Source organism: Penicillium atrosanguineum, assembly GCF_028827265.1.
Source record: "Penicillium atrosanguineum strain IBT 20685 chromosome Unknown utg000001l_segment0_segment0, whole genome shotgun sequence".
In the NCBI taxonomy this organism is placed as follows: Eukaryota; Fungi; Ascomycota; class Eurotiomycetes; order Eurotiales; family Aspergillaceae; genus Penicillium; species Penicillium atrosanguineum.
In genome coordinates this window covers 2,062,933-2,078,552 of record NW_026623133.1, presented here as the reverse complement: position 1 = coordinate 2,078,552, position 15,620 = coordinate 2,062,933, and the positions used below count along the sequence as shown (strand labels likewise).

At 50.7% G+C, this 15,620-nt stretch overlaps 5 protein-coding genes across 5 annotated transcripts; 4 read left to right on the top strand and 1 right to left on the bottom strand.

The window, feature by feature from the left end:
* Window positions 1-696: 696 nt before the first annotated feature.
* On the bottom strand, window positions 697-7,542 carry N7443_000803 (type I polyketide synthase; the record flags this gene model as incomplete). The annotated part of the gene is made up of 2 exons (XM_056880859.1): window positions 697-6,781; window positions 6,842-7,542. The coding sequence occupies 2 exons, from the start codon at window positions 7,540-7,542 to the stop codon at window positions 697-699; spliced, it is 6,786 nt and encodes a 2,261-aa protein (XP_056746097.1).
* A 619-nt stretch (window positions 7,543-8,161) lies between these two features.
* Window positions 8,162-9,141, top strand: N7443_000802 (uncharacterized protein; the record flags this gene model as incomplete). The annotated part of the gene is made up of 4 exons (XM_056880858.1): window positions 8,162-8,312; window positions 8,340-8,420; window positions 8,483-8,917; window positions 8,978-9,141. The coding sequence occupies 4 exons, from the start codon at window positions 8,162-8,164 to the stop codon at window positions 9,139-9,141; spliced, it is 831 nt and encodes a 276-aa protein (XP_056746096.1).
* A 768-nt stretch (window positions 9,142-9,909) lies between these two features.
* Window positions 9,910-10,872, top strand: N7443_000801 (uncharacterized protein; the record flags this gene model as incomplete). The annotated part of the gene is made up of 4 exons (XM_056880857.1): window positions 9,910-10,251; window positions 10,369-10,459; window positions 10,513-10,595; window positions 10,678-10,872. 4 exons carry the CDS (start codon window positions 9,910-9,912, stop codon window positions 10,870-10,872), a joined length of 711 nt encoding a protein of 236 aa, XP_056746095.1.
* A 3,258-nt stretch (window positions 10,873-14,130) lies between these two features.
* Window positions 14,131-14,379, top strand: N7443_000800 (uncharacterized protein; the record flags this gene model as incomplete). Its single annotated transcript, XM_056880856.1, has 1 exon — window positions 14,131-14,379. The coding sequence occupies one exon, from the start codon at window positions 14,131-14,133 to the stop codon at window positions 14,377-14,379; it is 249 nt and encodes an 82-aa protein (XP_056746094.1).
* A 77-nt stretch (window positions 14,380-14,456) lies between these two features.
* On the top strand, window positions 14,457-15,098 carry ura6 (uridylate kinase ura6; the record flags this gene model as incomplete). The annotated part of the gene is made up of 1 exon (XM_056880855.1): window positions 14,457-15,098. The coding sequence occupies one exon, from the start codon at window positions 14,457-14,459 to the stop codon at window positions 15,096-15,098; it is 642 nt and encodes a 213-aa protein (XP_056746093.1).
* Window positions 15,099-15,620: the final 522 nt, after the last annotated feature.

Sequence of the window (15,620 nt, the reverse complement as noted above, 5' to 3'; positions counted from 1 at the left end):
AGGTACTTTCTAGATCGAAAATGCCCGCAATGCAGGCGCGTTATTAAGCCTATAGCAAACCCATAGATCCATAGATTATGCAGTATTTAAAGCCTACCAATAATAACAGCATTCAAAGATAATATTCTACCAATAAACCCCCTTGGTTTGAATAACTGTGCGTCTTTGACGGTGGCGCGAGCTGACGACTGGCGACTTCTGGGCCGCGTCAGCCGGAGCGCACGAGGGTTCGTTGTGGGTTGCGGCTTGAGATCGGCGGTGGCTGGTGGCGGATCTAGAAGCTGCGCTCGGTTCTTTTCACTGTTCGTCTGGATGGGGCTCTGGTGAGGGTTTTTATTGGAGTTGGATGTGGGATCAGACGGACTTAGCCGTGAGGTTGTGATTTTTGCGTTGGGTCAATGGTCAATAGTGCTACCTAGTGGGCGGGTGGTGGGTTGTGAGGGAGGGTTTGGGTTGTGGGAGAAGGCTTGAGTGAGCTTCGCTAGAGATTAGGTCATAGGACACGTTGGACTCGATGACAGATTGGAAGATTCGAGATTCATGTGGGAAGCTACATTGAGTCCAAATAAAGGGTAGGAAGAATACAAATATGTGAATTGAAAAAGCGCTCTATGTCATAAAGAAGGACATACAAGAATAAGAAACCAAGCTCCAATCCGACATGAAAACGTAAATAAAACATCAAAAGAACCAAAATCAAGTCGACGACTTGTTAAGAATGATCTCCGCCAAAGCCATCAACGAGCCACTCGAAAGCAGTTCCAAAACTTGCACATTGGCATTCGCCTCACGCGCAATCCAATTCCGAATCTCAATAGCAACCAATGAGTCCAACCCAAGTGACGCGACCGTGATAGTCGGATCCATATCCTCCAACGAGAGAACAAGCACCTGCGCCAGCTTCGCCGCAAGCGCTTCGTAGCAAATCCCCAGTGCCTCTTCCTTCGAGGCTGCATTAGCAAGCTGCACATTCAATGGCAAAGACGGTCCGTCGCGCCCGGTACTGCTTCCATGGTTCTCCTTCGCGGCTTCGTATAGACCACTGAACTTGGCGTCCTGCGCCCAGAAGTGGTCTAGACTGTCCTTGAGGCTGAGACCAGTGATGCATTGGCCTGAACATGATTGTGAGAGGTCTCCTGTTATGGCGGCGGCGAAGAGGGCTAGGACTTCTGCTTCGGCCATGCCATCTGTTCCGATGTTCTTGAGGACTTCCTGTTGGCGCTTGCTGTCGACTTCGGCGAGGTAGCCAACGTCTCGGACCGCGGTCAGGTCGATTGTGGTTCCAGGGTGACCTTGGCTGCGGCGGTATTCCATGAATCCGTCGAGGAAGACGTTGGCGGCGGCGTAGGCCGCTTGGCCGCGGTTGCCGATTACACCGGCGACGGAGGAGAGTGCGATGAAGAAGTCTAGGGGTGAGTTGTGGAGGGCGTGGTGCAGGTTCCAGGCCCCTTCGACTTTGCTGGATGTTACAGCTTGGAAGTCCTCTAGGGTCATATTCTCGAAGAGCATGTCGCGGAGGACCATTGCGCCGTGGACGACACCGCGGATCGGTGGGAGTCCCTTCATCTCATTGATGAGGTTGTCGACGGAGTTGACGTTGGATACGTCGCAGGCCTTGACGCTGATTGTTGTGCCAACGGCGGCGAGCTCGTCGATTAGGGCCTGGACTTTATCATTGATGGATGCGCTGCGGGAGACGAGGACGATGTTTCGTGCGCCCTTTGAGGACATCCATTTGGCCATGCTTCGTCCGAGACCACCAGTACCTCCAATGAGAATGTAGGAGGCGTCAGCCTTGAGGATGGATGAGCCAACCTTGGCTGCTACGGCCTGGAGAGAGTTAGCTTTAGATTTCATCATACGGGAGATTGATCTTACCTTGACCTGGTCATCTTTGTGAGGAACAACCACGATCTTACCCATTGCCTTACCGGTCTGCAGAGTACGGAAAGCCGTCTCGAGCTCGGAGATCCGGTATGTAGTTAGAGGCAGAATGGGAGAAACAGTTCCCTTGGTCATAAGCTCGTAGACGTTATCAAGAAGACGCTTCATCAGCTTAGGCTTGTACTGGGCAACTTTGGTCAAGTCAACAGAAGCAAAGCTAACGTTATACTCGAACGGCAGCATATCCAGACGGGTATTTTTGGTGATATCAGCCTTGCCGATCTCGATGAAGCGTCCGAACGGGGCAAGAGTCTCCCAGGTCTCACGGAGAAGATCACCGGCCAGAGAGTTGACTACAACATCGACACCCTTGCCGTTGGTAGCACGCTTGATGCCACGGCCAAAGGACGAGTCACGAGAGTAGAGGATGTGATCTTCACGGAGACCGTACTGCGTCATGAGGAAGTGCTTCTTCTCAACGCTGCCGACAGTCACGAAGATCTCGGCGCCAATCATCTGTGCCAGCATGATAGCTGCTTGGCCAACACCACCTGCACCGGCATGGATTAGAATACGCTCACCAGCCTCGAGGTGGCCAAGGTCAACAAGGGCGTAGTAAGCTGTGCAGAACACGACTGGCACAGTCGCACCAACCTCGAATGACATGTCCTCGGGAATAGGAGCGGCACTGGTAGCATGGCAGCGGGCATAGGTCGAGTAAGCACCCTCAGGCAAAGCCATGACACGCTGACCAACCTGGAGACTGGTGACGTTCTTTCCAATGGACGAGACAACGCCACTGCACTCAATACCGATCCAAGGCTGAGCGAGCTGACCCATTGTGACGACGATGTCCTTGAAGTTAAGACCTGTTGCCATGACTTCGATCTCAATGTCGTCGTCACCCAGAGGGCCAACAATGTCATCCGCAAAGTACAAAGTGTCGAGAGCACCAGGACTAGCAATCTCAAGCTTGAAACGGCGACCAGGCTGATGGAATGGCTGATTCGTAATGGTCTTTTCGTGAGTCTCGTTGTGAACGAAGGAGTTGGCTGCGGTATCGTTTGAAATGCGAGGCACAAGAAGGTCGGAGCCACGGGCACGGAACTCAAAGTCCTTACAGGGCTTCTCGCCCTCGGCAGGCCATAGGGCGTTGATAGCAGCCAGAATGGCAGGGGTAGGCTTCTGGATATCATCGGTCTCAAGTCCCAATGTGGCGACCTTAGCCAGAGTCTCGGAGCGTAGACTGCGGGTAAGACCAACGATCATCTGGGCGTCAGGGTTGTCTAGACGGTAAACCCAGAGAACGTGAGAAGCGCCGAGCAGAGTCTTCTTGATGGTATCAAAACCTTCGACAGTAAGATCACGAAGGGACTTGTTGCCGGTTTGGAGAACGACGACATGCTTCTCGGTGGAATCAGTCTCCTCCATAGAGCAAATCGAAGGCTTCCAGTTGAAGGTCTCGTTAGAGACAGCCTCGTCCAACTTGTTAGCGATACCGTCGGGCTTGCCGTACTGCATGATCAACAGCTCCTCGGTGTGAACGCCATTGACACCGTTGGCAATTCCATTGCCATTGACATGGGCCTTCTCCTCAAGAGTGAGATGACCATTGGCATGACCATTGGCATGACCATTGGTAAGCCCATTGGTAGCATGTCCATTGGTGAGCTCTCCATTGGTGAGTTCTTCATTCGTAGCGTGACCATTGGTAAGATGAACACCATTGGGCTCCGTGGCATGGCCATTCATCTGACCGTTGGGCTCCTCGACCTCTTCAACAGGGACCGCTTCAGCCTCAGCCAGGGGCAGCCACTCAAACTTGTAGCACAAGTCAGTGACTTTTCCCCCGCTGTCCGCACCAGGTTCCTTCAGAGGCGTCATGATCAGGCCTTCCATATTGATGATGACCTCCGTAGAGTCCTGAGGAGTCACCCAGAGGTCAAACTTGGTGGGCTCGGGAGTTGGCAGACTGGGGCCACCATTACACCAGGCCTTGACAAAGTCACCAGGAGCGGTGGGCATGTTGTTACTGATGATCAGGTTCTTGATCATAGTAGGCATGTACAGCGTATCGAGCTCCATGCGACCCTTACCCAGAATGGGCCAGACAAGGTGAAGTAGCGCATCCAGGAAGACGGGGTGGATGGTAAGCGGGGCCTCGAAATTCTTAGGCATAACGTTTTTGGTATCGCGGAGGTACAGATCTGCGCGCGAGTGGCGCGGGTCAGAGAAGCAGTTCTCCAACCCCTGGAAACAAGGTCCGTAGCCAGCACCGACCTCGGAAAGGACCTGGTACATGTTCTGGGTGTCGATCTTATAGGTAGCGGCGGTCATCACCTTCTCAGTTTGGACACCAATGTGCTTCAGCTCAGCCTTGGCGACGTTGGAGACGGCTGTCTGCTGCTTCTTGTTGGCTCGGACACGAACCAGACCCGTGCAGTGCTGAGTCCAGGCGCGCTTGGTGTTCCACGAGCAGATGCGGAACTCATCCCAGATATCAGAGTTGCCGCGAGTACCCTCGGCGTAGGGACGAAGGGTAATGGTAGTCTCAGCGTCAACATCGTCAGTCAACACGAGAGCTGCACCCACCTTCACCTCACGGAACTCGAACTGAGAGAATGCCACATCGTTTGTCTCTGCACGTCTCCGAGCGGCTTCGGTGGCCATTGCCAGGTATCCCGCGATGGGATACACGCTCATGCCCTGCATCTTGTGCTCACGAAGCCAAGGGATATCATCAAGGCGGACAATATTACGCCATGTAGGCTCAAGGTCATTTGAGTACAGAGCTGCAGTTCCCAGAATGTCATTTCGCTTGCCGTCTCTGTGGCAGTGCTTGTCGGCAATGCGAGACTGATGCCAGTAACGAGTACCGTGCTGCCATGGGTAGCGAGGCAAGTCACGCAAGAAGGAGCGGTTCTTGGCTTTGCTTGTGGGGAAGTTGACCTCGGTCATCTTGAGAGCGGCACCACGCACGTATGCAGCTCCAGCGGCATCCAGAACGGACTGCGAGGGCTCGACGTTACGGAGAACCGTGGGCGCATAGCCGATCTTGGAGGCGGATGAGCCAACGCCCTTGAGGGTGTCCAGGATGGGACCCTTAAGGGCAGAGTGAGGGCCAAGCTCCATGAGCATGTTTGGTCGGTACTCGTCGTCAGCACACATCTTGCCAAGGGCGTTAGCGAACAAGACTGTGGATGTCAAATTCTGCACCCAGTATGTGGGACCAAGGTCAGCCGGCTCAGCAATCTCGCCAGTGACGGATGAGAAGAAAGTAGCTGTTCCTGTTGTCGCAGGCTTGATAGCTTCAATAGCGTTGAGGTACGCCTCAGCAACATTCTTCATATGGTCAGAGTGATAAGCCACGTCGATCTTGAGACGACGGTTAAAGAGCTGCTTTTCATTCAATATGATCTCGAGCTCGGTGATGGCATCTACATCTCCAGAGATGGTAACACTGGAAGGACTGTTCACGCAAGCAATGGTAGCATACGACTTGAGAAGTTTCAGCATCGACTTGATCTCCTCTGGGCTGGCACCAACAGCCATCATGGTTCCATGCAGGCCCGGGTAACTGCTCTTCAGCAGAGAAGTCATTTGACCACGGCGGTAGGCAAGTGCCATGGCAGCCTCCAGATCGTAAATTCCGGCCGCATAGGCGGCACCGATCTCGCCAGAGCTGTGGCCAACGACAGAGTCGGGCTGAATACCCCAAGAGCAAAGCAGGTCAGTCAGAGCAATCTGAAGGGCCGTACAGGCCGGCTGACTGAGATGCGGCGAGTTGATTTCGGATACAGAAGCCTCCTGCCGAAGCGCTTCGAGAAGGGAGAAGTCTGCGCCGAGATCAAGCAAGCACTGATCGGCTCGTTCCATGGCAGATGCAAAGACAGGATACTCTTCCATGAGCGGCATACCCATAGTAGCCCATTGGGCGCCCTGGCCTGTGAAGACCCAGGAGATCTTGGGAGCGCCCAGCACTCGAGCCGGGTTGATTTTCAGCTGAGCAAGACGCATACCAAGCTCATCCAGTGACGTGGCCGCAACAGCAACGCGGTAAGCAAGCTGAGACAACTTGCTTCCAGTGCTATAGCAGAAGTTGCCAAAAAGCGAATTCTCGAAGACCTCAGGGTGCTGTTCAAAGTAGACACCAAAGTCCTGGATTCTAGCCTTCAGAGACTCCTTGTCGGCAGCTGAGATCAAAAACAGTCGGCGCTTGGGATCTCCATCTGCCTCCGCATTATCTTCAGAGGATGGTGCTACGGGAGGCTTTTCAAGCACCACGTGCGCATTGGTACCTCCGAAACCGTAGTTGGAGACACTGATATATTTCTTGCCGCGAGGGAAAGGTCGCGTAGTGGTCACGACCTTCATGTTCCATTCGTTGAGAGGGATATTAGGGTTGGGCTTCTGGAAGTCGCAGTTCGGCAGCAGGAGACTCTTGTCAAGGACCATAGCAGCCTTAATGATGGAGGCAATACCACTGGCACCTTCCAAATGGCCAATATTAGACTTCACAGAACCAATATAGAGTGGGTTTCTGGCCGTGCGACCGCCTCCCAGGGCCCGTTGCACGGCGCGCGCTTCAATAGGATCACCAGCCTTGGTTCCAGTGCCATGCATTTCAGCATAGCCGCAGTCCTCGGGGTTGAGTAAAGCGTCCTTATACACACGCTTAATCAATTCCTCCTGCGCGTACTCATTCGGCAATGTAATACCCTTTGTCCTTCCGTCTTGGTTGACGCCGGAATTAGCGATTATGGCTCGAATAGGATCTTTGTCGCGCAGTGCAGCATCAAGTGGTTTGAGCATCACCACGCCCGCACCCTCGCCTCGAGCGAAGCCAGATTTCGCTCTCTCGTCGAAGGAATATGTTTTTCCGTCATCGTTAAATAGTCTAGAATATCGTAGCGTTAGAACTGATCCTTTTCTCCAGCCTCTTTAGAAGAGTACTCACTGTGACATAGACATAGAAACAAAATAATCAGGAAGAATGTTCAATCTGCAACCACCAACCAGTGCCTCGCTGGACTCGCCGCTCCGCAAGCTCTGCACGGCATAATGAAGGGCGACCAGAGAAGATGAACACGCAGTGTCGACAGTGAAACTCGGACCCGAAAAATCAAAGAAGTAAGAAATTCGATTGGATTGGAGGGCAGATGCATTACCCGTGGCCTGGAACTGAGGCATAGTCTCGATATCCCGCAGATTATTGAGTTCGTAGTCGGAAAAGTTGCCGCCGACAAAGACACCCACATTGCGACCTGCAAGAGACTCTTTGGGAATGCCAGCACTCTCCAAAGCTTCGAAGGAGGTCTCGAGCAGCATACGCTGCTGGGGGTCCATTGAAATGGCTTCCTGAACGGTGACATTGAAGAAGGGGGCGTCGAATCGGGAAACATCCTTGTCTAGAAAGTAACCGCCGGCTGGATTGAAGGTACCGGGTTTGGAGGGATTGGGATGGTGATAGGCACCGTGGGAGAAGCGGTCCTTGGGGATTGGGGCCCAACCGCTCCTACCTCGAGTACACAACTCCCATAAGTCGCCGGGCGAGGCGACCTGTCCCGATAGTCGACAGGCATATCCAATGATTGCAATTGGTTGCAACGCAGGGGATTCCTCCTGGTGCGTGCCATTCATGCCATTCGTACTATGCATAACGAATGGTTGCCCAAGTGTGGTGGAAAGAGGAAAGAAAAAAAAAGAAGGTGAGAAGTATGAGAGAAGACAAGAATGGAACGAGCGCAGCTTCAACGATTAAATAGGGAGCCTCCTTTGAGAAGGGATCAACTGAGCATCCTTACCTTGTAGAACAATTTCTGAGATGAGATATTATATTAAATAATATTTGAAAATAATTATTTGATTTTCTCCCATTCGGAAAAAGAATAAATTAAATCAAATCTCAAAAAAGAATCCCGCCGAGGTGATAAGCATCGGGCAAATGGCATTGGACGGGGAAGCTGTAACTTGGACCTGCTGTGCAGCTCAGTTGGGGTTAGACACAAAATCAGGGACCTGCTCCACTCGACTCAATTTACATTTACACTCTGTTTTTGCAACCCACACGAGCTTCGATGAACTTGTGGATCCCGGTGGGGACTGTCGATCACATGGGTTCGGAGGGAATTGCTGATTTAATGGAAAAGATGAGCTATCTTGGCTCGTTCTTGCCCTTTTTCTATCTCGTCTGTTTCTCCCCATATCATCTCTCTTGTGCTTCTCGGTAGACCTTGTACAACATTACCCTCGAAGCTTCGGTCAGGACAACCCCAGGATGCACTACTTGTGTCTTCACGGTGCCATTGGCAACATTGATGTATGTGGAAAGCTCTCCGTCTGGTCGATCACCACTAACTCACGCATTTCTCACAGAATATCAGTATCCAGCTGGGTAAGGTCGACCGAAATTGATTTCCATTCGCCTGGTTTTTGAATTAACGGTCTTGTTTCAGCGCCGCTCCAGAAGGAACTGGACTCCGACAATATCAAGTTCAACTACATTAACGGACCGGTGCAGATTACCCCTCCACCAGGTAACTTATTCCAGACTCAATTTTGAGGTTTTTTTTTTCTAAAATCTCATGCCCATTCACAGGTTTCGCGGAATACTTCGGCGTCGGCCCGCATTACCGATGGACAGATGATGGTGGCGCCGCCGAGGATTCCTTGATCAGCCGAGTCCGTCAGATCCCCGTTGGTGACAATTCCGAGGATATCATGCGGAACTTGATCGGCGATCGCGAGATAGTCTGGCTCAATCACCAGCAGGTCATGGATTATCTCTACGACACTCTAGAGAAGGACCCTGAGATCGGCGGCATCATTGGCTACAGTGAGGGTGCCGGGATAGCAGCCACGTTTATCCTGGATGAGCAGCGGCGCGAGAAGGAAGAAGGCCGCCCTCGCCGGATCAAATCCGCCGTGTTCGTGACTGGTTGGCCTCCAGTCATCCCAGGCCGTGGCCTCATTCTTGCCGACGAACAGGAAGACATGGTTGACGTTCCCAGTCTCCACGTTGTGGGAGCGAATGGTAAGAGCAAATCCCCTGGCGTGTTTGACATTTGGCTAACGTTGATCCTTACTGTCTCAGATCCTTTCCGCCACGGCGCCTTCGCGCTCTACAATATTTGCGATCCTGATACCGCGATCTTCTTCGATACCGGCAAAGGACACACCATCCCGCGGTCCGGCAAAGTGATTACCGAGCTAGGAGATGCCGTCCGTCAACTGGTTGCAGCTGGAGATGAGTGTTAGATTCTATCTACAATATACAAACATACAAGAGGGTTCAAACGTTGGTCCAGAAGTGTCGATAACAGTTTCATGCAACCCAAATGCACAGGGCTCCCGAGTTCCCGAACAAGCTCAGGGCTCCCGATTACCCGGCAACTGTAGATAGCCTTTAGAGGGCCGAATGGGTCGAGCCCCTCGTCGGCCCCTGCTCGGTGTAACTAACTCTACCTCTTTTTTTTTTTTTGACAGCCAGTTATCCATTTCCCAAAGTTGGCCCTACCTTGCCGAACCTTCAACTTTCGGAACCGTGGAGAGGTACCCATGGATCCATGAATCCGAGGATCGACACCTCCCGGTGTCTCAGCCATCTATAGGATAATTTCACATTTCACATGCGGCCTCCTCATGCCGAAATCTCGATCGATCCGAGTTCCCCCCTCTGAACTATCAGACCCTTGGGAACAAAACTGGCCGGAAGCTTGTCGATCCCAATCTCCAGATCTATCGTCGCACACGGGTCAAATGGCACTCCCACCACCTTATTCCTCTTGTATTTATGCTTTTCTATCAAACAATCTCCTTCCTCGTTCGTCCTGGAATCATCCTAGACAAAGCAGTTATTTTTTCTTTTTTTTTTCCACCACGTGAGACCTAAAAGAGGCCCAAGATTAAATAAGTGGCGACGGCGCGCAAAATAATATGTGAGCGAAAAAGCCAAACCCCGATAGCTCAATCATAGCATTCTCGATCCGCTGTCTCCACCCCTTTCCTCCAATTGCCATACACGTCATGTTATTCCAGAAGCTCGTCTTAACCCTTAGTTGGGCCATGGACTGGGGAATCCAGCCCGTCTACTCCCAGGCCGTACCCCCGGAGCGGTGCGCCACAGGTGTCCACGCCATTTTAGCCCGAGGCCAAGGTCCCGGCGATCACTTGAATGTGATGGTCTCCATCCAAAACCTGATCTTACAGCTCATCCCGGGCTCCAGCAGTGTGGCCTTGCCCTATAAGCACGGCTTAGAGGACCATCGTATAGCAGCCGCGGACGGCGCCCGAATGATGCAGCAATACGTCCGAGAGTATGTCGTCAGCTGTCCTAATTCTAAAATCTTCCTCATGGGGTACTCACTGGTACGTGCTGCAGTTGATTTATCATCCCTCTTTTTCTAAGTATTTCCTTTCTTTCAATTGAAAACAATTTTCGCGTTTTACGTACTGTAAATGGTGACAAGCTGAATCCCCATCCAGGGTGGAATCGTCCTGATGGACGCCCTTTGTGGCACTAGCTCTCTGTGGCTGTATCCTGTTCCCGCCCTGGAGCCTTCATACAACAGAAACGGTAAGTGTGTTATTCGATCAGCCTCTAGTACCTCGTTATTTAACCCGCAATAGTGATCGCGGCTGCCACCTACGGTGAAGAGACCTATCTCCCTGGTGAATCCTGGGACGTGGGGTCTTGCACCGACGGAGTGGGCGTAAGTAAAATAAGTCTTTCCCACTTTTCCTCTCCACGCCGATCATATCCGACTTTGACACTGACACCGACCTTTTTGCAAGTTATACCCGCGCCTTCATCCTGAATGGTGCGATCCCTACGCCCCTTCACTCAGGGCCTACTGCGACGAAGGCGATATGGAATGCTGCCTCAATCAGTACCCGCCCAACGATTCGCACTTTCTGTATATTTTCAAGTACAACCTGGATGTACTAAGGTTTATTCAGCGACGGCTGAACGATACCCGATCACGGTAATCTCTCATGCTGTTACAACCTTTGTTTACTGTGGATCGAGGGCGGTCAATGCCTACTAGGATAGGAAAAGCCTAACCAAAAGGGAAAGAAAAGAAAAAGGAAATGACAGGCGACAGGTCCAACCCCCAAAACACGCGCAAATCAAGCCACGACTGGAGAATAGGGTTCTTAGCGCGGTGGATCCGCGACCCTGGTCCTAACTTTATGTAGTCCCCAACACTGTGGTTCGTGCCCTGAGTTTCTGCACTAGAAATGATCTCCACGATTAGCTACCTGATTTTGCTAGTGGTGTCCATGGGACGGCTCAAAGCCAAAGTCGGAGCTTCGTAATTTGTCCGTCCCCCCTTCTTCTCTTCCATTGAATTGTCTCTGTATTAGGATCGTCGGCAGTTCAGGTGATGATCCGGTACGCGTAATTGCCCGGGAATGGACCCGTCAGCCTTCTTACGATAGTGTATTTCCTAAGGTTGGTACCCACTTTACTTCTAGCAAAAGTGGTGCTCTGGGTCTCAACCTAATCGCCCGGCGCACATAGCGCTGCAGACTAGCGACCTCAAAGCCAACCCTAAATATAAGTTGATATAGGCGGAAATTACAAGGAAGTAGAACGTGGACATCCTACTGCGCAGGGTGGGGAGGATAATCATCGTCCTGGTCTTTTTGGGAGTAGTCGTGACTGAGTAATACCAAGTCGGGCGCTATCGGAGCTTAATTCCATCCCTGGAAAGATTCGCCACGGTCGCGAACAGACAACTTACACCTGGAGCTGAAGCTCTTGCCTCGCCTAGTTAGATTACGTGAAACGAGTCTGATAAAGTGACCTCAAAAACCAGCGAATGCGTAAAACCCATGGTGCATCAACCTGTGGATGTGCCTCGGTCATAAAATTGAGTCTTGGGTTGGACTTGGGATTGGGCCCGGGGAGAAGGGGCAAGCTTATCGGGCTGATAGCCTATTGCGGATAGCCGTGCATTGCATATGTGCGTTAAGGTACGATGACAGCCATCGCCGTTTCAACGTTTCAACGTTTCTGAATTTTGAGGTGCATGATCCTTGGGTCAGATCTAACGGTTTCATGGAGATGGGTGTGAGCTTTAACTTGTTTCTGGAGTGATGGATCCTCGTAAGGCTGGCTCGTTTTGCCGAGTCCTTTTGCCGAGAGCTGTCCGGCCTCTTCGGATGGTGGAATGTGACTTGTTATATCACGCATGAGGGGTTTCATCTTAATTTTGATCTTCTTCCTACCTCTGCCAAGGCTCGATCTCTCATATTCCATGTTGGTTATTCCAAGTTTCTACTAAGAAATACTTGGAATGCTGAACCTTTTGGTCTAATGCGGCTTTTTGCCCCGAGTATGCAAGTTTCCTCCAATCATCAAGGATTCCTTTCTAGGTAAAACGGAGCTTTGGGATAATTGCGCGATCCTAAAAATTTGTCCTTTGCCACGTCAAGAGAAACGCACGGTTCTAAAACATGAGGCTCTCTAGATAGGTATAGCGGGACATTTTGGATCTACTCTTAGGTCTAGAACAGAGCCTCAATATGATACTTTTCTTGCAAGGGCCATCGTGCCCCTCTCTTGACCCCTCGTTCGTCCGGGTCTCCACTATATTTTCTCATATGGACTCTCAAATACAACAATACCGGGAATATAAGGCTGCAGAATTCAGAAGTTGCTCCATTTTATGACTAGACCTGGCCAAGATCAAAAGCACTAACCAATTGTACTACACAGTCTGGCTCGAGAATGTTGAAGCAGGTAGCTACCGCGGCTGTCCCAAAGTTGAGACTTTCTTGACTTTGGATATGTGCGCCTTTCTCTTATAGTATGGCACTTCCATGGTTCTATTGATATTGAAAAATAGTAAACAACTTGCTGCAGCTCCTATTATGAGATAATTGACCTACGCCCTTTATTAAGACATTGATAAGTCCGATGAAGTTTCTAGGCTTATCTCGAATCTTAATCGAGATCCTGCCGGATGATTTGTTGTATCCGATGGTTTAGCATGACTTTCTGCATTATCGGTCTAAAAATCCCCTGCCTGCAAGGTAAACAACTCCTTCCCAAGATCAGTGAGTCTCGATCTGCCACCTCTTGTTGGATTTCTTGGTATATCATGGTCTCTTTTCCAGCTTACATTTGAAGCGTGGATCGACTGATCATCTTGGGGAGGGAATATGTTAGCTAAATTTGCTCCTTATACCGACCTAGAAATTCTGATTACCAACTCCTAGTACCACTAACAAGCTTCTTCGGGATAGGAGAGCCCTTCTAGGGGGCATAAATATACTGAAAACTCAAGGGGGCCTCTAGTATCTTAGGAAATGTCCAGGAGAAGGAAAGTATTTACTAAAGCCTAATTACTTTTGCCGTTTGGCTGCTTCAGATAGATTGTAGCCACTAATCTTTTCCTCTAGATTTTCACTTCCTTCGTTCTTTCAGAAGATCCACTCGCTACAAGGGAGAACCTGTCACAACCTCCGGTCAAGCCTGGGCACCTTTACCTTTCTGTTCGTCAATCTCCTGTATCTACGCAGTAATCAGAGTACCTTGAGTCACTTTGCCGAATATGAGCGGATTCATGGAACTGCGGCAGGATGTTCCAAGCTGCTAAAGGAGCAGAAGTTCGTCTATCAAAGACTCCTGGAAAAGGTATATCCAGAAACCAAGTCTTAAACGATGAATAAAACAAGACTACATCGCACCATCAAATAATTTCTCCAGCAGATCCTCGCTGACTAAAGTCTTATTGATCTCATCCCTCAGCTCCCATCAACTCAGCTCTCGCTAGCACTACAGAGTCCGACGCACGCTTCTTCGTTCTCCCTGATCCCATCAAGAGTGTCACTATCTCCAAGAGAAGAATGAATGAAAGTTGGATCAGTATGGGATATGTGTTTTTGTTTCTGTGTTTATAAAGTGAACTTCGTATGATAGACAAGGGAGCTTCCCTCTCAGAGAGGATGATATAGTGGGGTGCGGGATAGGGGTCCCCGTCTCATTCTCGCGAGTTGACCAGTACTCAGGCAGTCTAAGGCAAGCTAGCCAGCAATAGATGGTATAACATGTCTGAATGATATAAAATCATAGTATTGTCAGATTCGAAAATTCCACGAATATAGCAAACGATTGACGGAAGCATCACCACCATGTGGCAGGGCCCGTCAGCTTCCCAAAACGATGTCAAGACGATCAGCTAATCCCGTTTCGGCGAACTCCCTCCTTTTTTTTCTTCACCACCTCACGCAATTCCAATGCTGTTCTCACGTCAATTCACCGGAGCCTTCTCCAAGTCCTTTAAATCTTCGTCTCTCGCACGATCCTCGGGACCCCACCGCCTCTCGTCCAATTCCAGCCAACCCCAACGCCCCTCCTCAGCCCCCCAAAACAGTCGCAACCAATTCAAAGTTATCCCCATCCTCATCCTCATCGCCATCTCCTCCGGTTCCTACGCTCTCCTTGTGAAATCTCGCACCGGCCAATCCACTCGCCCCTCCAACTAAAGTAGTTCAACCAGAGTCCTACTTCCTCCAACCTCCAAACCGCAAACAAACAACCCCTCAATCCCACCCACTCCAAGATGGCCACCCAAACCCCCCGCTTCTCCACAAACGACGTGACAGTCGTCTTCTTCCTTGGCGGTCCCGGCTCAGGCAAGGGCACTCAATCCGCAAACCTGGTCCGCGACTATGGCTTCGTCCATCTCTCCGCCGGCGACCTCCTCCGCGCCGAGCAAATCCGCGAAGGATCTCAGTACGGAAAGATGATCAAGGAGTACATCACAGAGGGCAAGATCGTGCCCATGGAAGTGACCGTCGCTCTTCTCTCGAACGCAATGGCCGATATGCTCGCCACCAGCCCTCCCCCGGCTGGTACCAAGGCGCGATTCCTGATTGATGGATTCCCGCGCAAGCTGGACCAGGCTGTCTTCTTCGAGGCCACTGTTTGTCCGTCTGAGTTGGTGCTGTTCCTGGATTGTCCCGAGGAGGTTATGGAGAAGCGGTTGTTGAAGCGTGGTGAGACTAGTGGACGGGATGATGATAATGCTGAGTCGATTCGCAAGCGTTTCAGGACTTTTGTCGAGACCTCTATGCCTGTTGTTGATGACTTTGAGAAGAAGGGCAAGGTTGTTAAGGTTCAGGCTACTGGATCTGTGGATGATGTCTTTGCGCAGGTTAAGACTGGTATTGAGGCTCGTGGTCTGCATCCTGTGAAGGCTTAGATGGGGCTGGTGTCTGCACATGTGTTGAGTTGATATTTGGTGATGTTTTATAGTTTGAGGTACTTAGAGCAATAGATTGTACTTGTCTATTTGGTTTCCATGTGGTTTCGAGTATTGTAGCTTTATTGACTGGCGGGCACTGCCTTTGGTAGCGGGGCCACCGTAGACATACACCTCTTTCGTCTCTTTCGTTCCAAGCTTGACCACTTGAGGATATTGGAACTCGATCTACTCCAGGCCAATTACTCAATAGATGAGGTCTAGAAGAAATTTGTTATTCTTGATCGGACATAAAACAGAGTTTGTCCCTCCAGGAAACATAAACAAGACTTAAAAAAACACAGACATGACTCGTGGGGATCCCAAACTCAACGGGGGAGGAGGACCAGTATTTCCATCCCTACAAACTGGCCAGACAAAAAAAAAAAAAAATAGTAGAAATGCATGAGGAAGAAGAAAGGCTCTCCCCTCTCCCCTCTATTAGCGGAAAAAAAAGAATTTTTTGTGTTCTGAGATTTCCAC